The sequence below is a fragment of the Uloborus diversus genome, chromosome 4 (assembly GCF_026930045.1).
Source record: "Uloborus diversus isolate 005 chromosome 4, Udiv.v.3.1, whole genome shotgun sequence".
NCBI lineage: Eukaryota > Metazoa > Arthropoda > Arachnida > Araneae > Uloboridae > Uloborus > Uloborus diversus.
In genome coordinates, this window is record NC_072734.1 from 62,647,162 (window position 1) to 62,669,955 (window position 22,794).

Below are 22,794 nucleotides of genomic sequence, written 5' to 3' on the forward strand. Positions count from 1 at the left end.
GCACAACAGATTTCAAACATCTAGCCCCCCCCCCTCTCCGCATATCTCTAAACATAACCAGAAAGTTTTTAAATCCCATTAATATTATTATCAATTCGATCGCTTAAGGGAAGCCGAGTGTTTCATTTAAACTATGCAGGGTGTTCCGTTTTAACCAATAAGACCTTCATTTTTGCAACTGTTTGTTCAAGGTGCATACTTCCAATTGCAGAAATGTTCAAAATCAGATGCAGAGTTAAGATACTAAAACTTTAAAGCGAAAAAAAAAAATTTGAATTTTGTCATCTTGAATTCAAATTATGTTTTTTGCAATCACGAGTGTGTGTTTGTATGTGTGTGGGGGGGGGGAGGGGGGGTATGTGTATGTGTGTAGGCATGAGTGTTTGTGTCTGTGTGCAGGCATGAATGTGTGGGCTGTTGTGTGTATTTGTGTGTATGTGTAGGTGTCTGTATGCATGCGTGTGTGTATGTGTTTGTGTATGTGTGTAGGGGTATGTGTGTGTATGGTGGTGTTTGTGTATGTGTGTGTATGTGTTTGTGTGAGCGTGTGTGTGTAGGATATGGATGCAACCTGGAGACGGTTTTCGCTAGAGGAGCAGCATCGTGAGGCCGGCCGACGCGACAGGTGGTGCTGGCAGAGAGTGGCGCCGCGCCGATGGGAAAAATGATAGCATGCCAAAAACAGTCAAATGAAAGCAATAAGCAATCGTGATTGCTCAAAAAAAAGGAGTCAAAAACTAAAAATAACTTTTTATACTGACCCTAGGTCTCCTAACTTATATTTAGGGAAATAATCTCAATTGAAATATATTACTAACAGAAACAATTTGACATTTATGCGACCAAAACTCAAGGAGATATTCGAGTTTAAAGTTTTAAGGGACCAGATAGAAATGAGATAGGAACTTATCGTCCTTTCAGAAGAATGATAGGGTGTCAAAGTTAAAAAACAAAGTATTTATGTTTTTTAATGCTATTCAAAAACAAATGCAAATTTTATGCTGTGATACGCGAAAACACTACAAAACATTAATCAATTTGAAAAACCAGTTTTGCACACAAAAATTTTAAGCCTTTTTAAACTGCTATATTTTCCCTCAAAAGGTATTATTGACAGTGAGTGTGAAGTGGTGTAAGTCACGAAACGCTGCGTTTCATATCTAGGTGAACATTGGTCGTACTAATGTCAAACTTTTTGTGTTGGAAATACAATTTAATGGTGATGACTTCCCTGAATATAAGTTGGAGAACCTAGGGCTCGTATAAAAAATTGAATTTTGTATCATTTGACTCATTCTTATTTCTGCTTCAAACTTTCAATTCCTTAACCTTGCACCTGATTTTGAACATTTTTGCAATTAGAAGTATGCATCTTGGACAAACGGTTGCAAAAAAGAAGGTCTTGTTGGTTAAAACGGAACACCCTGTATAATCTATGTACACACAAACCTGTTTTTGTGCGGTCTTTCTTTTTGTACAATTTTTTTGTGTGATTTTTTTTTCCCGCGATATATGAAAATTTCAATCAGTTCGGGACTCAATTGACGAAATAATTAATGAAACAGACAAAATGTTTTTTAAAATGAACGAAGTTATCTTTAAAACAAAAAATATGCTTTTATGAGGTTCTTATCCACTGCACAAAAACAGGTTTGGGAGTATTAAATCAAGTGGTATAATTTTGTAGGGCTATCTGAAGTTTGTATTAACTGATTTAAGTATCATTTTATGTTCCTCAGCATTAGTTTACCAATCATTGTTTTCATCATTTTATCTGTGTAAACATATAAGGGTCATTCTCCAGAAAACGTAACTTTTGAAAGCAAATATTTTTCAATTTTGAAACCTTTTGTTTTCTTTTTTTTTCTATTCTTACAAGAAAGTGTTACCTTCTAGAAATAACCATAAACAATGGCTCAGCTAAGTTCCAATTATTTTACTCATAAATAAAAAAAAATAAAAATCATAAATTTTCATATTATGACATACAATGTATATGTTCACGTTACACAAATTGTGCTTAATAGATTACTGGGAGTATACCCTCAGGAAAATTGATGAGAACATCACTGCTTTTAATTAAACAAGTTATTAAGCAACAAAAACAGTCACACAAAATGTATGACATGCCAGGAAAGTGAGAATTCACATGTTGTGAACCAAAAATTTTCTAAAAAAAAAAAAAAAATAAAATAAAAATTTTTTGTCAGGTTTGAATAGATATATTTTTGATGACATTAAAAATCATCGTTAAATGAATTGTTCCCTAAAGTTTTTACTGTAAAAGCTGTGTGACAGAAAAGTTACTTTTTGAAGAATGACCCATAAACGTAACTGCGGGCCCACTCACTAAATTAAGGCACGAGCCGCCACTGTATAGACAAGACATGAGAAAAAAGTTTTTACCAGTTTGATATGAATTTATTCACAAAAAACAGTAACCTGAAGGGGAAAAGTTAAAATTGTGATAAAAAAAATATATATAATGCAACAGTATGAAACCATGCCAAAACATTAAAAATTATACAGATTAAGAGTACAAAGCATGAAGCATAAACAAAAATGTTTTTCATTTGATTTTTTTCAAAAATTTAGTTTAAGGACATGCTCTACTTAAAGATGATTTTTTTGAGGTACCCTGAAAATCCGTAAACAGAGTACAAACTGCAGTACTACTTTTGAAATACAACTGATGCATGGGAATTTAGTCAAAGTTTCTTAATTCCAAAGAATTTTTTTGACAGAGCACAAATTGTTTCTGTGATCAAGTTAAACTAAAATATTTCAGTGTCCAACAAGTGGAAGATGCAATCTGGTGGAAATTATATAATCCGTTCCGGGGGTTAGTAAAAGGAAAATTTGGATAAAGAAATCAATGAAACAGTACCAACCTCAAGAGCGTTTGTGAAAAATACTTTAAAGTATTGGCTACATCATCACCAGAAGGCAAGGGAACTAGATTATGCTTGATTCTGGCATTGTAGTGCTGTAAGTTGTGGATTTTTGCAGTAACTAGAACATAAAATCAATTTGTCTAAGATGATAAATTTTATTATTGACCAGCAGTTAAATTTAGTTAATTATAATTTATATTTTTATAAATGTATAAAATGTGGAACTGTGTAACATATTGTTTTAATGCTAATTACTATTAGCAATTGATCTTTTTCCATTTGCCAAACATTTTTGTGTTTCAAGTAAATAGAAAACAGAAACAATATTTACAATTACATTAAAGTCACCAAACAAGATTTAAAAAAAATATTTGTTTAGTTTTAAGTTCAACATGAACTTTCTTTTTTTATAATGAATATACTAAAATTAAGTTCAAGAACATTTTAAAAGTAAAAGCAGAAATGCTTTGTAAACACTAACATGCAGCTGCTCTAGTACCCATGGCCAAAATATTCTATGTTCTGTGAGCTGAAAAAAAGTTGAAATGGATTAGTATAATGAACTGGTATTTTTGGAGTGGATTCCGTATTAAGATAAAAATTTTTCAATGTTTACATTTATCTGTTGCATTAAAACTCCCAGCATTCCCAAACATATTTTTAAAAGAATACTTAAAACGTTCAAACTTCTTTTGAATTTCAGGCATTTAAGTTCCTAACTGCTGTTATCTGCAGTGCAGTAGTAACAACGTCAAATATCAACAGAATATAAGGATTGCTCTGCCGCATCTTCGATCTCTGCTCCTCAGCTCCTCCTCTCCTCATCCAGAACACGCATGGCCTTATGGGACGAGCACCTATTGCATTGCCAGATTACAAATAACGAAACTAAAAAAACTTCTCTTGAAACATCATAGAAATAAATAATAAGTAGAGTGTCTTCCGTAAGTAAAATTTGTCCACAAATTTCTCCTAAATTATCTTCTAAAATGGTACATTTGCGGGTTTTTTTTTTTTTTTACGTAGTCGTGGAAGTGGCTACTTATTACAATCAACAAGCTGGCAACATGTTGTTATTACGTAGTTTTGTAAACATTGGAATTTTTTTTGGAGAGCATCAATTAATATTAGGTAATGAATGAAATATTTTGATATTTTAAGTGCAATACTTTACAGAAAATTGTAACCACTAAAGTGCCCCGAAAATCAAAAGATTATTTTTTTTTTTTTTTTTTTGCAATTCCTTAGTGTGGTAGGAAATGATGCAGTAAACAGTCATGACAACTCTCACGAAAACATAGAAACCTAGGTATTATTGTCCCAATTTGCAACAAAAATGATGGATTGAAATGAAAAATGATTTGCAAAGAAAAATAACTCTCGCGCAGGCGCTGGAGTCAAAAGTTGACGCCAATGAAGAAAGATCGCCAGATTCCCAATTATCGAAATATCCCTCATTTACCAAATATAAACTGATCCAAAATGATTAAAAAGAATTATTTTAAGATACTTACTACATCCCACTGAATAAATAATCATGTTAGTTTTTGAAATAGGTCCCTAAAGCATAAATTAAAAAAATTTAAAGAGTTGGTGTCGGACGTAAACACAGAAATAGTAAAATTGATGAAACGCTTAAAAATGATTAAAAAGTCTGAATTTGCTTTCATTTTAATTTTAAAAACAGCTTAATTCTTAAGTATACTTTTGATTGAAGCGTATTTCACAGTTTTCAAATGATATTATAAAGAATAAAATTATTTTTAAAATATTTTTAGCTTGGTGTTGAACGTAAATTTTCGGTGTCGGACGTAAATTGTTCATATTGAACGTAAACTATTGCTCTTAAATGTAAATGCATAACAATGATTAGTTATAAATATGTAATTTACAGGTTAGATATACTGAAACAAAATTTACCAAGCAAATTCAGAAGTAGGGTTGGTTGGGGAAAGTGAGGTAAGTGAGTCACTCCCCTAAAACTGAAATATGCATATGGTTTTTTTTATATTTTATTACATTGATCATGTCATGGTTCATCACAGTGATTGGTTTTGCATTTACTTGGGTTTCGTGGAATTTTTTTCTAGGTCAGAGAACTTAGTCAAAAAAAAAAAAAAATAAATAAATCTGAAAAATATTTTTTGAAAAGTTCAAGCAACATTTTTCAAAGGAGTGTTTCCCGGTTAGCTTTGATTATTATTTTTTAATGATCATTAAAGCTTCATGTACAGTTTAACTTAAAGTGCATATTGCAACCAGAATTTTTGAATAAAACATTATCAATAACTGTTTTAGAGGAGGGGTCCTACTTACCCCATAAAATTTTCCTATAATTGGTTCCCCCATAACAGTGAAGATTTGAAAATCAAAAGCGGTTCTGATGAAATATTTGTATTAGTGAAATATTAGACAACTATGATGACTTAATAAGAATTGAACAGCTACAAAAACTGCTTAAGCTGGTGATTAGTTATTTGAAACTTACGTTAAAGAAAACAATTGTAGGTCTAATATTGATAATGGTTCTTCCTTAGCTAACTTTACATAGACACAGTGATTTAGTGCTTCCTATTTCTTTTTCAACACATACGTAGTTTGGGCTAATTTGCTAAAATTGATCTTAATCAACTGTATTACATTCATTAAACTCACCTTTATATGTAAAAGTAAAATCTACTTATACCTAAAAAGGCTTTCAATGAATTTCACAAATGAAATTGTTTTGTTTTTGTTTTAAAATTTTCCATGATACAGATTTAAAAGACAGTAAATATCTCACATAGTGGAGAACTGACTAATAGAAAAAACCAAGCTTACAGGGTTATGATTGGAAGGCACTCTACTAGAAATTCAGCTGAATTATATGAGTTGAGAAGGGAAGTAAAAATGATGCATAAGAAAAGAAAAGAATCTTTATGGAAAACAAATACAAAGATATAGAAAATATGAAGACCCAGAGAGAAGCACGAAAATTTTATCAATTGGTTAATGATATTAGGAAAGATTATAACTCTAGAACTACAACTATCAGAAAGAGAAATGGTGAATTGACTAGTAATAACACAGAAACAATGATTAGATGGAGAGAGCATTTTAAAGAGGTGCTGTTTGGTAATGAGAACCTGGTTGATGAAATTGTTACCTTTGAAGTACCTAGTACTCTTAGACACACACAAGATATGCCTGTACCTACCTTAAGGGAATTGGAGTATACCTTAAAAAATCTTAATAGAAACAGGGCCCCTGGCCCAGATGGCATTAAAGCCAAGCTATTTATTGTCAATGCACCGGAGTTGAACAATGAGCTTTTAAAGATCATTAGTGATGTGTGGAAGCAGGAACAGATGCCCATTGAATGTGAAGAGGGTTCAATTTTCACCATCCACAAAAAAGGAGACAGGCTGGACTGTCGCAACTACCGTGGTATCACACTTCTAAATGTGGCTTTTAGGATTTTTTCCAACATCCTATTTCGTAGACTTCTTCCGTATGTTTCAAAAGTTGTAGGAAACTATCAATGTGGCTTCCTGGAAGGGAAGTCTACCATTGACCAAATTTACTCTATAAGACAAATCCTGGAAAAGACCAAGGAGTATGGAATTAATACCTACCATCTGTTCATTGACTTCAAGGCAGCATATGATTGTATCAACAGGAATAAATTGTTCGAGGCGCTGTACGAATTCGGAAGCCTTCCTAAGCTTATGAATCTTGTCAAAATGATTTTGCGAAGCATAAAATGCAGAATTAAGACCATGTCAGAAGTATCGGAGGTCTTCTATACAGAGAGAGGCCTCAGACAAGGAGACTCTCTGTCTTGCATTTTTTTCAATTTAGCCCTTGAAAAGGTTATACGAGACTCGGGTATCAACACTAGAGGCACAATCCTGCAGAGAACTATACAGATATTGGCATACGCGGACGATATCGACATCATTGGGCGAAGAAAACAGGATGTGATCGAGGCATTTGTTGCCCTTGAGAGCACTGCCAAGGAGTTGGGCTTGGCTGTAAACAAGGAAAAAACTAAGTTTTTGGTTGCGAGCACTAGAATACATGATGTGCAGCCGCTTAATATTGGAAACTATACTTTTGAAGGAGTCACCCAGTTTAAAAACTTGGGTGCACTTATTACCAGTAAAAATGAGTTTAAAGTTGAAATCGGAAATCGAATTTTGATGGCAAATAGATGCTACTTTGGCTTAAAGTGCCAATTAAAATCTAAGCTCCTTTCCATTAATACAAAAATAAACCTATTCAAAGCCCTCATAAGACCAATCATTTTATATGGTAGTGAAATATGGGCAATTAATAAAACAGAGGAAAACAGACTTCTCATTTTTGAAAGAAAGATCCTTCGTGCAATTTTTGGAGCAGTAAAAGAAAATGACACTTGGAGAAGTTTATATAACTTTGAAGTATACCGTAAATACAGACAACCCAACATCTTAAGAGTAATTAAAGCCAATAGAATCAGATGGCTGGGGCACGTATTTAGGCGTGCACATCTGGATCCGATTAAAAAGCTAACTTTTTCGAAGATTGAGGGTACAAGGAGAAGGGGAAGACCAGCAACAAGGTGGCTGGATAGGAGAAGGACCTTAAAATTTTGGGAGTGAACAGGTGGAGAAACCTGGCAACATGTCGTACCGCATGGAGGAAGCAGACGGAGAAAGCCTTGGCCTGCACCAGGCTGTTGTGCTGATGAAGAAGAAGAAATATCTCACATAAATGGATGCATTTGCGAAAAATTAATTCACACTAAATATTTACATACTTTATCATGTAAGAATCCCTTATTCTTTTTTTTAGATATGCTTCATTTAAATTTAATTAAAAGGGGGTGATCCACTTATCCTTTACTATGGGTAAGTGGGACACCCATTGGATTTTTTTTAAAATATAATCCTTAAGAATAATTAAAGCATTATTTTAGAAAATGATGGACTTTTGTTTATTAATGATCTCCAAGATAAAGTAAGACAATAATCTTTTTTGTTTCGAAACTTTTGTATAAGTTTTCAAAAACAAAAATGTTCCCAAAAGGGGTCCGTCCTACTTACCCAACCAACCCTATATGTACAGGTATGTGTACTGTATATACACTAAATGCACTAAGTTGTTTTTTACTCATGTTTCACTTTATCTTTGCAATAAAAGGCAAAAAAGGAGAAAACCAACTGAAAACATATGCTGTTTAAAGGAATCTAACAGTGTTGGGACGTAAATAGTGTTAGACATAAAAAAAAAATTTCTTCACCTACATTTTAATAAAAAATATTCATTTGTTACAAAATGAAAATAGGTTACATCAATGAGATTGAAATTCTTACTTTGTACCCAAAAATACATGTATGTTGCTTTAAAATTATTGGCTCAGCATAATTAATTGCACATTTTGGTGTTGGACGTAAAACACTTAATGTACTCCAGAAGAATTCTTTTACAAATCAAAATGAATTATTTTTGACACATTTTTGCACCATCACCGGCAACACATTGTATCTTTAAATTGTTATTCATCACAATTCATAATATTAGTAGGTATGTTTCGGAAAAAACAGAATTTCTTTGAGAGTCGCCAAATATGTTTTGAAAATACTCAAGATGTTGACCTTAGTTTAACCTCCTGTAACTTATTTTTAACTGAAGCCACCAAATTTTAGACAGGCATTTCAAAATATACAACTCTTTACCTTTAAAATGATACCTTATTTGTTTAGAAGTTTTAATTTTGAAAATTTGATCATCTGGTTGACCTTATTGTGGAATTGCCCCTTAGTGGTGTGAGGAGGAGAAAAGTATAAAAAGAATTTAAAATAGACTATGCGGAGAAGTTTAAAGAGATGATTGAAATTTAAATCACAGTTAATGTGAAACCCTCCGAACAAAAGTCAATCTTGATTCCATAAAACTGTGATTCAAATCAAATAGCTGGTACTAAAATTAATGTGCTAATGAGTCCTATCTTGCTGAAATCGAATATAGTTGTTAAGAAGGAAAAACAAGTAATGGAAAATAAAAAATAGTGCACATCTCTTTTTTAAAGCAGAAATAACTTTCGAATGTCTAAAAACTTTAGCATAACTTTATGCCACGGATGAATAATTTTAAACATTGCGCTATTTTTTTAAATTGATGTTCCAAAATTGTATTTTGATATGGAAATAACTGACTCTTTCTGCTCTGAGGCGGATTAAAAAAAAATCTAACATTGCTATTTTATGTTTGTATATGTGTTCTTTGTAAAAGGACGGACTTAACCTTCGATTCACGAGTCGAACCCCACCATGCTGTAGAACACTTGCTGGTGAGATAAATTTACTTTATCTACCAGTTTGTTGGCATTCTCAGCTTCAATGAGATCAATGACATCTGCCTCCAGCTCGGTTATTCACTATTCCAGACTGATGAGTTTTAATAAGAACGAAACTTCATTCTCTGGATATGATAACCGGGCTGTCTGATATATTGTATGTTAATCAACGGTAGTTTCAAATTTTATTCTTTCTGCTCTCGCTTTCATCCTCTTGAAAGTATCGTGTTGTTTTTTAACCAGCTTTAGTAACTAATAAAAAAGTTGAATTTATTTTTTTTAATTATGGAACAGTTGTTGATCAGTTAGTCTGTTGTAAAAGTTTCTCTTTTCTATGATTTTTTTAATTTTGCATTTTATGTTTGTTAATATTTTTATAGCAGTATTGTGGTTTAACTGATTACAAGATCAATATGGATCCTGCCTTATTGAGAGAGCGTGAAGCTTTCAAGAAACGTGCTTTGTCCAATCCTGTTGTTGAGAAAAAGAAGGAAGCGACTGAGCCACCAAAAAAGAAGCCTAAATCTTCATCTCAATCCAAGCAACCTAAAGGTTAAAATGGTTAAACAATTACTACATTATTTGTTCGGTGATATTTTTTTACCTGGCAAAATTGAAAATTATTGCTGGAGGAGTCACAAGTTCTCAAATCTTTCTCAAAGTTTTACTTTTACTACAATCAGTCATTATTGGTGTCATTGTTCCTAAACTTTTAACTTAGTTTCAAAAATTTAGATGAATGTCCTGATATAAAGTAAATGTATGGAAAATAGTTATGGGCTAAAATTCAGTAAAAGAAGGTGGAGTTTTGTGTCAAGACTTCTCTTACCCCCTCCTTGAAGTTACTCGAGACATAAGATTGCGATTGTTGAAAAATTCCAAAATCTTTTTCAAAAATGAGCAATTCAATAGTTCAAAAAAAAAAAAAAAATGTGTAAAAACCATAGCAGATCAGAGGTAAATTTATACAGTGTGACTGTGTTATAAATTAAGATAAATTATAGTGCAAATTTACGTGAAAAGCTCTAAATAAGCAATATAGTTGTTTTTTCGTCCTTCCAAACATTGTAATTAATTCCAAACCTAGCACTTGGAACAGAGCCTTTCCTCCACTTAACAAATTGAATTGTAGTCCTTGGATGAAAGCAGAACTTTCTTTGTATAAAGCATACTGTTTAGTTCTGTCTCTTTATCTAATGAAAGGTATCAGCTGAAAAGGGTTCAAAAGAAGACTACTAGGTTAGTAAGAGAACTTTGATAATATGAACATCGATGCCCTGATGGGAGATCGCTGACCTCCAAGAAGCTAATTTAGAGACAGCATTGCAATTTTTAAAACAATATGCAGTGATGGTATGCTTAAGTTTTATCATTTAGTAAAATTCAGAGTTTTATTTGGCAAATTGAAAAGTTGCCCCGACAAAACAATTTAGTTTTTTGTGTGCCGTGTGCACTTGAATATGAATTATATTTTCAGACTAAATTGCTTTAATATACAGAGGGAATTTGATTCAGTTCTTTAAATTATTAAACTGTATGATTTTGATTTAAAATTTATTTTTTGCAGCAATAATGAAACTAAGCTAGCTTTTTTTGTTCAAATGTATTTTAGGGAACGTTTGGATAGCTTAAAAAGATCAAAATATTCTTCATAAATTGTTAAGAAAAAGGAGGTATTTAAGGGGGGGGGAGAGAAAGGAGCTTCTCAGTTATATGAATAATATCTTTTAAATATTAGTATATAGCTACTTAGTATGTAACGTGTTCTGTCTGTTATTACATGCAATTTAATTTTTGAATGTTTTTGGCTTGTAACTTAGTCAGCTGTCATTTACAAACAATTATTTTCTCTTCAGACTTCAATTACAAGACTTATGGTGGAAGTTCACAGTATAACTTTGGTATTTTGGCCAAAATTGTCAAGCATATGAAAGTAAGCACTCATAATTTTTTCTTTAAAATTAATTGTTATTCAATTTCATTAGTTTGGTTGTTTAATGAAAAAAAATATTAAAAGCTACAATGTCTGAAATTAAATATGTCTTGAAGCTATTTTATTTCTGCTAGCTTATGAGGTAGATCTCCAATTTGTGGGCCCTAGGGATGCATAGTACAATCTTAAAGGGCGACGCAGGTGTTAACAACATACCATTTTTAATACACAAACAGAAAAGGAAAAGAAAATCGGATTTTATCAAAAAATAAGAAGTAGCAATGCATCATCACTACAGCCTTCTGATTTGAGTGCCCAGTCTAAGAACATCAATTTTTTTTTTCAATAACGCCACGATTTAAGAAAATTCATACTCAAAAGTAAGCCCCCATTGTATTAATACTGTATTAATGCACTTAATGTGGTATTTTAAAGCTTTACTTTTTAGCAATTTCGCATGAGTTGTCAAATTTACTATCAATATTCATATTATAATATAGGGGAGACTGGGGATACTTGATCCCGAGCCAAAAATGTACCAAAATAATTCAGTAGATATTTGAACCTGACAATTATATTAAAGTTATACTTTTACTTATAAACTGGCAACACTTAGTTTTTCCAGCCATTTTGTTTTAGCTCAAGAAATGATTGAATGTGTCAAGGGAAATTTTTTTTAGGAAAGCATTCTGATGTTTACATTATCCATTATATACAACTTAAAAAAATATTGAAGTGTAATGTTAAAGTACAGACAGTCTTTAATAATTGAGACATATTTTTAGTAAATTGCCACTGATTGTTAATAATAGAACAAGTATATTTGTAAAAATTGCATATTAGGGATACTTGATCCCATGATCCCAGGGATCAAGTATTCATATTACGAGGTAAACACAATGAAAACAACATAAATGTTGTTTACTTAGTTGACATTAACTTTAAACATTCAAAATCATGTTAACATAAAAAAAAACTATCATAATATGAGTGATAGATTTAAACAATCACTGCAGTAAATATGCTTAACAATTAAAATATCAGTTCGCACTTTGTAACCCATATATCACCTCAAACATCTGAACATAAACTAACTCTACTGATGAATTACATTCTGATCAGCAAAATGAACTTGAACAAATTGAGATAGATGTCAAATCCTTGTTTGAATGAAAAATGATTTAGCTAGTTATGTTTACAACAAAAAAGTGAGTTGCCCGTTATGTAGACCCGTTAGCGGATAGAATGCAAAGTTGAATTTCTAGAGTTAGCAATAAGTTTTCTAAAGCGAAAAGGTAATATGCTTAATCAATCTATTTTTCCTGAAAAATTGACAAAAGTAGTAAATGAGAATGAATGCGTTAAGTTGCACACATAAAGTTGGGTTGAGCAAAACTTTAAGAACTACAACAAACAAATTGTTTGCATTTGACTTTTCAGTTTTTGAAAACATATGCTAATCTTTCTTTTCTGTTTTATTAGCATACTGATACATACATTTTCTTCCCTCTTTTTTAAAATTAATTCAATTGATAAAACTTTTAATTTTATGATTGCAAGCCGAGAAGCGAATAAGTTGATTTTTGTGCTTGTCATCCTATTTTTTTATTTGTTGTTATTTTAGCTTCATTATGCTATTTTTAAAAAAATGTTAGTTTTATTTATAAAATATATTGTTCACAACTGTATTGGAGAATATGTAACTGATCAAAAGTATCATAAGTTCCTTAAATTTGTGTTAATTTTTTTTTTTTTTTACAAATGTCCTATTGGAGTTTAAAACAAAGTTGTTTTATGTTCATATTATTATAATCTAAAATAAAAAATTAGAAAAAATGTGATATTTTCTAAAAACATTATGTAGAAAAATAAAATCCATAAATTAATTGCTGAGCTAATGAAAAAACTATGTATTTTCTCAGTGGAATCAAGTATCCCCCATGAAAGGATCATGTATACTTTTATGAAATTATTGAAAAAAAAATATTTTACTAAAACTCTCTGTTTAATTTCAAATTTAAAAAATTCTGTCAGATACAAGAAAAAATACCTTTGCTCACATTAAAAAAAAAAATAATAATAAAAAAGAAACTGATAATTTGCAGCAGAGAAAAAAAAATGAAAACTAAAGCAGGGATAAAGTATCCCTAGTCTCTCTCCTAATAATACCATACAATAAATAGATATAATTTGGTGCGGAAAACTATTTTACATAAAATATACATATGGTATTATTTTTCTATCCTATCAAATAAATTGTAAATTCAGAGTAGCATTCCTAAAATTAAATTCTTAAAAAAATTCAGAGGGCGGGTGGGGGGAAAAATAACTTCTTTATGAAAAGGAGGGGGAAGAGAATAAAGGTTAGAAAACCACTGTTCATACATAATAAGGTTCTCGCTATATAATGTACCTATGTCAGCCATTTTGGGCTGTAGCATAGAAAGGCCAGCCCATTACATGAGGATTTGTTAAAATGTCCAACTTTTCTTGAATTTTTGAAAAAATTCTATAATCTTTAATGATTCAAAAAATGTTAACTTGAGTTCTTTTTTCCTTCCCATGAACATAAACATTAGATACAAACAAGAACTGCTTTACTGATAATGCTTTCTTAATTTTACCAATTTTGTCTTTTGCATTTTTTCTGTGAGAAGAATTGTATGTGAGAAACTACTGCTACATTTATAAAATGCTATTCTCCGACTCTGTGTGTGTACTTATAATTAAATGTTTTCTTTAGAACTTATATACTGATTCTAATTTTTATTTACACCAGCTTTGAATTTTTCTGTATTTGCTTAGTTCAAAATTGTAAAAATCAAACTTAGTTTAAGTATTAGCTTTACCTAATTTGACTTAATAGTTTTTCCAACTTGAAATGATAAGAGTTCTAGCTTTAAAATAATAGCTCTACTATTGTTTGTGACAGTAAAGGTGGTGATTCATCTAATATTGCAATTTCATGTAAGAACCTCCCCCCCCCCTATTTTTTAAAAAAATGAGCATTTCTATCTGTTCAGTTTTAGATGTGGTTTTAATAAGCAAAAATGCAAAATCCTTTTAGTTTCTCATATGCTGATCATCATGAGTTATTCATTACATAAATGCACTTTTTTCATTTTCGAATGTGTTTCTGTACTAGAATCTAAAAATAGAAATTTAAACTCATCATTAAATTTCAGTTTAGTTTCTTTGCAAAATTAATCTCTTTACTTTAAGCTCTTTACTTTAGATTTTTTCAATTACTCAATAAGTAGCAATCTACTTGTAACCATTAAATTCAAAGTAATTAGGCATTAAATTCCTTATTTATGAATAGCTTTAAATAATGTGTGTTAGAATTTTGAAACCTCATGTCTTGTATCATAAAAAATAAAAATCTTTTAAAATAAATATTTTAATCAACATCATATATGGATTCCTCACCCCCTCCTTGGTGGATAATAATGCTCTTAAATTATTTTCCAGAGAGGTTCTTTATAATTATTTATTCCTTTCTTGTTTTTCCTAATAATTGGTACTTTATCTTCCACAGCAAAGACATTTAAATGGAGATACTTATCCTTTGACTTTGGAAGAAATCTTGGATGAAACAAACCAACTTGATGTTGGCACAAGGCAGCGAGCGTGGCTTATTAATGAGGTTGGTAATAGATAAAATTATTTATTCTTAATATGAAAGGGATGTAAGTGCCAAAGTTAAAAAATTGAAGATAACCAGTGCATACACTACAAGAACCTCACCTCTGTGTTGGGGTAAGAGATGATACTCGTAGCACTGGTAGGTACTGGTATGCAGTATGATTTAGACAAAAAAATTGAATGAAAGCCTACCTAAGATCTGAACTTTAAACACAGTTTTCTCAAAACTTTATAAAGTCTACTCACATCGTTTTGCTTTTCCCTGCCTCATATTTAAAAAATTCTGATTGTGAAACAAGCAATCCAAATGCTTAAAACATGATTTTCACAGATTCACTTATTTGTCACATTACATATACTTCTATTAAGCTCCAATATTAATTAACATTAAAATTATGTAAAAAAAAAACATATAAAACAAACATTTATTTTATGTGTTTTAGTGCAGTTTTGACATTTTTTTTCATTGTGCATTCAAAATTGTGCTAATAATTCTTTCATTGAAGAAAAAATGGGAAATATTTTAAATACTGTTCTTTCACCGATGAGATGGAAAGGCAAATATCCTGTTTATAGGCAAAAACGGACACATCTATTAGTTAATAGGGCTAGCTGTTACATTATAGATGTACATTTCCCTCTTAATTATTTAGACACAGTTTTCAGAAAATTGACATTTTTTTCACAGTCGATAATTTAAAGTCATTAATTGATTTTAAATTTAATTGATTTTGAGTCACATCAAAATCAATTAAATGTGTCATGAAGTGTTTGCGACTGGTGTATATTTGTCTACAAACACTACTCACTACGAGAATTGTAAGATTTTTTTTTTTTTACTACATAATTGTCAGTTTACCTTATTCGTTTCATAACTTCAAGTGAAGTGAAAAATTTTATTTTTTTGCTGCTTCAGTAGAAACTTTTTTTGTTTCCACTCGTTTTCAACTAAATAAATAAGGTCAGAATGACTGTACATGAAAATCCTCTCGCTATTTTTCTTTCTCTCTTACTATAATCATTCAGATAAAATCATCTTAGCTGGTTGATTGCGAATTTTCACTGCTAACATAGACAGACAGTACTTATGTCACATTAAAAAAAAAAAAATATCAAAATCTTCCTTCTTTTTTGAATGCATACTACATCATTTTATAAGCTTTGCAATTATGTTAGCATAATTTGTTCTTAAAGAAGTATCAAAGTCTTTGTTTTGTGAATAAAAGTTATTTTCTACTTTATTTAAATAAACATGAAGCAGTGAGAAGCAAAGGGATGTAAGTGCCAGAATTAAAAATTTGGAGATAACCAGTACAAATGGTTAGGGGAACCTCTCCTCTGTCTTGACGCAAGAGTTGTACTAGTAGCCCTGGTAGGTGCTGCAATACAGTATGATTTAGAAGAAAAAAATCAATGAAACCCTACTTAGGACTGCAACTTTGAATGCATTTTACTCAGAACTTGAAAATGTCCACTTTTATCTCTTTGCTTCTCACTGCCTCAAATGTTCTTTAAAAAGTATAGTGAAAATATTTTTTTTTTTTGTCTTCTCATTGAAAAAATGCCTTTTTTTTCCATGAATTAGGCTCTGGCAAACAATCCAAAAGTTCAGATCAATGCCGATGGCAAATACCTGTTTAAGCCACCACTCAACATCAAAGACCGGAAGAGTCTTCTCAGGCTATTGGATAAGCACGATCAGCGAGGTCTTGGAGGAATCACTCTTGATGATGTTCAAGAATCCATCCCAAATGTTGAAAAAGCATTAAAGGTATGTTCAGTAAATTACCGCCCATCAGCCAGGGCTAAAGCAAAAATACATGAAATACACCGCCAGCTCAGTCATTTCCAGCCGAGGACTGCAGTTTCGTGCTTATTAGCACTCATCAGCCCGGCATAGGAAAGTGACTGAGCTGGAGATGGAAAACCTCTTAAGGAAGCCAAGAGTGCAAAACAAACTGCACGAAACTGCAGTCCTCGGCTGGAAATGACTGAGCTGGCGGTGTATTTCACTTATTAAAGATATGGTATTTTCCTTTACTTGTTAAGCTAATCTATTTTTATATGACAATTTTTATATGTGAATTTATATGACAGTTTGAAAATCAAGCATAACGGATTTATATTTGGGTCTTAAAGTTTATCTGCTTCAGAAAAAAATGGACACTTTCAAAACTTGCTTAGTAAATTTGCTTTTAAATACAATCTATTAGAACAGAACACTAAGAATAAAAAGTAATCAATGCAAGTAAAACGCAAACTGCCAAAAAAAAAAAAAAAAAAAAAATTTTTTTTTGGACTTAAGTGCCAAGATGCTCTACAGTCCATAGCAAAGTTGTAAAAGAATATGATTTTGCTGCTTTACATCGATTGTTTTTGCTCTGATGCAGAGGTTTCACTGTAACTTTGAAATAACTGTTTGCTGTATGTTTTTTTTTTTTTAATGCTTGTTCTTTACTTACTTTGATTATTTATTGAGTCATAATTCAGGACTTTCAGTAAGGTCCTCAAGTTTCCAAAATGAGGCTGCGTCCCTGCATCCACCTTCTCACCCGGTTCCACTTAGAAACGTTAAGCGACTTCTCGCAAGCAAAATCCAACATGCTACAGTCTCTGCCCTGAGGAACAAAGCTGACAGAAAGCCCTGGGCTTGCCTTCTGGATGATGAACAGCGTACGTGCCTTTCTCTCTTTCCCAGAGCCCTGGGAGTTGCCTCTTTCCGAACCATTACTGGACATGACTATCTACAGGCCCATTTATATAAAATCAACCTGGCAGATTCACCTCTCTGTGTGCTCTGTGAGGGGACTTCTCCAATGACAGGGGAGCATCTTTATAGATGCTCCTCTCTTCATGACATTCATAATTGTGATGACTTCCAGACCCTAACACCCTTTGAAGCCACTTCATTGTTATACTGGACAGCAAGACGCCTTATGTTTGAAAGAACGATGGTGGGCGTAATTTGAAAAAAAAAAAGTTTCCAAAATTCCCCTTTTCCCTTCTGGTCCCTAGAAATTTTGTTCTTGATGGGTAATTTGTAATGAAACAAAAAGTTTCAACTTACTGGTCAATATTTATTTATATCTCATTGAAATTAATATTCAGACTGTAATATACTTTTACAAATAGTGTGTATAGTTTCAAAAAATGCTGCCATACCATCTCAAAAATAAATTGAATTTGCATCAATAAGCATTTACATATTTCTAAAAGTTTTTGAATGGCAGTCCAGAAAACATTACTTGGCAAAAATATTCTAAGCATTTACCGTGATGTGTCTCTCATCTAGCAGGTATCAGTAGTTTTTCATTTACATGCATCATTGCATTTATTGTTTCCAGGGCCGCATCGTCCCTATGTGCAGGATTATGCAGGGCACAATGGCGCGAGAGTCAAAAAGGCGCCGAGCTCTACCGATCAATAATGCTCAAAATAAAGGAAAACAATCTTCAACTTAAAAAAATATAATTGATTGTATCATTATATCTAACGGTGGCAGTGAAATTAAACTGCTCATTGCAACAAGCAATCTAAAAGGAAAATGCCTAAACATGCTATTCAGAAGTGCTTCTTTTACACTTAAAACAGATAATGCTGATTAATGCATACTTTAGCATTTTTCTTCCTAATGTGAACCGTGAATGCTGTTGCGGTATGTCTATAGTACATAAGGCTGAGCATACAAGGCGCAGCTAATTTGCTGCTCCCCATTTTGGTTCTTGCGATGAATATGTTGTATTATAATTTGTACAATAAGTCTCTTTGCGATTTTAACTATTGTTCTTGATAAATCGACTGTTTTTTGTAATAATACATAAAAGATACGGTAAATCCATTTGCATATTATTTAGTTGTGCGTAATATTTATACATTGAAAAAATAAATAAATTAGGTAAACGTTTTAATTCTGAAAAGTAATGACTTGACCATAATTACTCAATTATTCCCCTCCACCTTTTCTTTAACAATTTGAGCGTAAAATAATAAAAGAGCTTTGGACAATGTATTTGTCTTTATTTCAATCCAATTTTTAACCCTTCTTAATCCGTGTGTGAATAAGAAAATCTTAAAAATGACTAGTCCAGGATGCCTCACACCTATACTAACTATCCCCAATTTGAGGAAAGCCATCAAACGCCTTGTGCTTAATATCATTGAAGATGGTCCAAAATTGCTTTTCTGGAACTTCAATTTCGAAACATTTGCCAAAAAAAGTCTACAGTAGAGTTTTCAAGGTTTCAAATTCGAAAATTTTTCGAGGTGGGGGCTTCCTCTCACATCACCAAAAAAGGAAGAAAATTTAGTTTTTAAAACAAAAAAAAAAATTAACTGTAAAGGGAGAACGTCTGAGCCTTTCTCTCTAATGATACCATTATGAACGTCTAAAAACTTCAATTTTAGGACTTTTATTCCAAAACAGGGAATGGGAGCTAAATCGATCAAAATCAACCTCTGAACCTTATTACTTTTCCAAAAGGCAAAATGTGGTCTATAATTGCGTTTTTGACATCAATTTCAAAAAATATTGAAGAGGTTCTAGGAACTTTTCTTCTCCTTACATCTCTGAAGACCGTCTAAAACTGCATTTTTAGAACTAAAATTTTGAAAAATTTTTGGGAGAGAACACCTCGGAATTTCTTTCCCCCAAATTATGTTTGTCTACAAAACCTCACTCCATGTGTTAACTACATTTTCCCTGAACGCCATTGCATAACGACGCTCAAAAGACATTTGCACGACAGCGCCAATGAGACTCGGTGTGAGCCTGATTGTTTCTTGTTTAAATAACATTTCTCTGAGTTTTTCTCATGCAAACTTATTAAAACAAAATTTTATTAACAGGTTTTAGGTGATAACATCATACAAATTGTCCAGCCGATTAGCAAGAAGAAAATTTTGTTTTATAATGATAGGGCTCTTCTCTTCAGTGTTGATGAAGGTAAGTATCACCTGCTAAATTTAAAAATAGCATCAACGTTCATCAAAAAATCTAATTTAGAAATACACTATTCAATGACAAAAAAGTTAAAGAGGCAAACTCATATGTTTTGGTTTTGCAATCGTGTTCATCAAAATTTTTTATTAAAATCATTTTACTCTAACTGATTTAAAAAACTAGTGTTTATATAGAGAAGGCAAAATAACAAGCTAGTGTTAAGTTTTCATTTTTAATTGCACTACACTACATGCAGGTATTTCAAGAATGCTAATTTTTGCTGAGATGAAATGAAGGAGGAAAGCTTTTTGTCTTAAAGAATCAGGACTGATTCTTTTCATTTTGAATTGCCATCAAGTAAAATCATTGTTAATAATGGGAAAGACAGAGTTTTGGACAGCAGATTGAAAGAATTTTTGCTCAGTACTAACAAACTTTACTAGAACTGCTTTTTTTTTTTCTAGAAAAAAAAAGATAAAAAATTAGTTACACCTGCATTAAAGCTCCAAAACCATTTCCGCTCAGTTTCCAATGCAATCCTGACTATGTTTCAAATTATAATGCTTTTTCGTTCCATTTCTTTCTATTTATTGTGCATGGACCGAAACTCGAAATTTATTGTACATTTTCAAACTCTGTTGTGAAGACAAAACTACAATGGATTATCTTTAATGTGTCAGAGATGACCGTTTCATTCTTTCAGAATTTCAGAAATTATGGCGAAGTGTTGCTGTGGATGGCTTGGACGATGAGAAGATTGAAGAATACCTCCAGAAGCAGGGAATCACGTCTATGCAAGACATTGGAGTGAAGAAAGTGGTGAGTGTCCTCAGATACCTTTATTAGTTTCTTTTATTGAATGATCAGAGCTTCACTTGTATGGAACCATAGGCGGATTTACAGGGGTGCCACAGGATGCACTGCACCCCAAAATTTTTGATTGGATTTGAAAAACTTATAATTTTATTGATTTTATGATTGACTTAATGTCAACTTATCTTACTATTTATTTTCGGATTTTTCAATCTGTGTCACAGATAGCTGAAAAATTTCTGCTGCTGGGAATAAGATGAAACATAAGTATTGAAATTAATTATAATGGGAAACAAACATTATTGATGTCCTAGTAGTAGCAGAATCTCATTGTAAACAAAAATAAATAAGTTTTACAGAAGTGGAAGTAATTGAATTTCCCAATCCCAAAGAGAAAGCCAAGTATACAAAACTGGCACGTGAAAGCATAAAAAAGATCTAAAATACATAAAATTTGGTAGTTATATAAGGTTGTCTTTAAGCACTGTTAATAATTATGTTTATTACACTGCCAAGAATACTAGCATATTAATAACCCTCATAGGCTGCAGGTGCACCAAAAAAGTGGGAGGTAAAAAGTAGCGTAAGGGTTAGGGGGCGTGGTCCCTGAAACTGATTTTTTTTTTTTTAATTTTTGTTACATTATTGGCTTTTAATATTACTGATTTAATAACTTCTAAAGATGTGGAATATGGCTTCCAAAATTGTGATCAGTGGCCACCGCAGACTTCCCCCTTCCATTTTAAAGTTCAATTCTTATGAAATAAGTTGAAAGTTCATTTATTTGGAATTTTTAGTTTCTACTTTCGTAAAATAAATCAATCCATCCTATAAAAATTCATTTTTCAATCAATCATTAATTTTTAATTCTGAAAAGTGAAGGAACAAGGTTCCTTTACTTTTGGAAGTGTGGGGGCATTCCCCCCCCCCCCTCCCCGTACGAGCTGCTTATGATAACTCTAACTAAATTCTCATTATCTTGTGTGTGTAGCTCGTAATTATACTGTGTTATGAAATCCTGGTGATGAGCTAGACTGGGGTCCATGAAACTAAAACTTTTTAAACCTATGCAATAAAACTTTTAATTGATCTCATTGCTTTATTATATACTTGTGAGCTTAAATTTTTAGCATGCATATACATTTTTTTTAATTTCCCAAGTAGAATACAAAGAACCAGCAAAGAAGCATCTGGTTCATAAAGAATAAGACGATTTTAAAAATTGTAAGAAAGGAAATAAACATCGAATATTTTTGGTTGTACTGGATATTAAGTTGTTGACCTGCAGGTGATAAAAATTTGTGCTGATGTTTTTGTGAAAACTTAGTATTTACTTGATTTTCTGTAATGAGTCGTAAAATATTGAAGCTTAAAAAAACGTTTTAGTTTAAAAGCAAAACTATGTTCATTTATCTGCTTAAAACCAACTATATATTTGAAACATATAGCGTCAAATTCTAAGCATAAAGTTATGTAAGAAACAAGACCAATTAAAATTATAAATTAATTGAATTCTAAACTGGGAAATTCAAGTGAGAAAATACTTGTACAATAAAGTTAAACTAATTTTTGACAACTTTCCTTTGTTCTTGCAACTCAGAAGGTGTCATCAAAAATGTTTGCTCAAAATCTGACTACCAGAAATACAGCTGTTGATACGACATTGAGATTAAAAATATCCCTCCTCCATATTGTGTCCCCTAACATTCATTTAGCTGTTTAAAAATAGTATTATTAATTAATACTGTTCATGAAGTATGAAAATCAACCTGTAATTGTATTTCTTACACTTTTCTAGACACCGGTTCAAAAGCGAAAGAAGCCAAGCAACCGTAATAGGAATTTCAAGAAATTGAACCAGCACATGAGTGATATTCTACAGGACTACACAGACAAAAATTAGCTTTTTTGAACGATGTAATATGTATAACACTATTTCATATTCATTATGTAAATTCATAGAGTTCATCATATCTAAATAAAATTATTTATTTTTCTTTCCTCTATTAATCAATTTTTTCTTTGTATTCATATTACATGATATTTTATCCATCAGTAGCACCTACATTTCAGTTGTGAAAATTACCTTTCTATCCCCCTATAATTTCAATTAGGGTAAGACAGGATGCGATGAAACACAATTGGACTGTTTTTCCACCCTAAACAAAATTTGTTTGCACACAAGTATACTTAAAATCTAATTTTACTCTTGTGTTTTCGCATTCTAAGCAAATTTTTGATAATTTTTAAA

General features: G+C 31.7%; 2 protein-coding genes across 4 annotated transcripts in view; one reads left to right on the forward strand and one right to left on the reverse strand.

Moving 5' to 3' along the window:
• Positions 1-3,619, reverse strand: part of LOC129220600 (protein unc-79 homolog) — a 144,637-nt gene extending 141,018 nt beyond the window's left edge. The window contains exons 1-3 of the mRNA XM_054855029.1: positions 3,511-3,619; positions 3,376-3,423; positions 2,892-3,012 (exon numbers count right to left, since the gene is read on the reverse strand). Of these exons, the coding sequence (XP_054711004.1) occupies positions 2,892-3,012; positions 3,376-3,397 (143 nt within the window). The 5' untranslated portion in view covers positions 3,398-3,423; positions 3,511-3,619. The remainder of the gene's footprint in view (positions 1-2,891; positions 3,013-3,375; positions 3,424-3,510) is intronic.
• A 322-nt stretch (positions 3,620-3,941) lies between these two features.
• On the forward strand, positions 3,942-22,549 carry LOC129220006 (general transcription factor IIE subunit 2-like). Of its 3 annotated transcripts, none has more exons than XM_054854332.1 (8): positions 3,942-4,025; positions 9,594-9,765; positions 11,070-11,146; positions 14,685-14,792; positions 16,377-16,562; positions 19,637-19,733; positions 20,434-20,549; positions 22,342-22,549. In XM_054854332.1, exons 2-8 carry the CDS (start codon positions 9,627-9,629, stop codon positions 22,444-22,446), a joined length of 828 nt encoding a protein of 275 aa, XP_054710307.1. In that variant the 5' UTR covers positions 3,942-4,025; positions 9,594-9,626; the 3' UTR covers positions 22,447-22,549. The 3 variants fall into 3 exon arrangements, with proteins under 3 accessions (XP_054710307.1, XP_054710308.1, XP_054710306.1); XM_054854333.1 differs by lacking the exon at positions 3,942-4,025 and adding an exon at positions 4,162-4,203; XM_054854331.1 differs by lacking the exon at positions 3,942-4,025 and adding an exon at positions 9,114-9,207.
• The last annotated feature ends 245 nt before the right edge of the window (positions 22,550-22,794 follow it).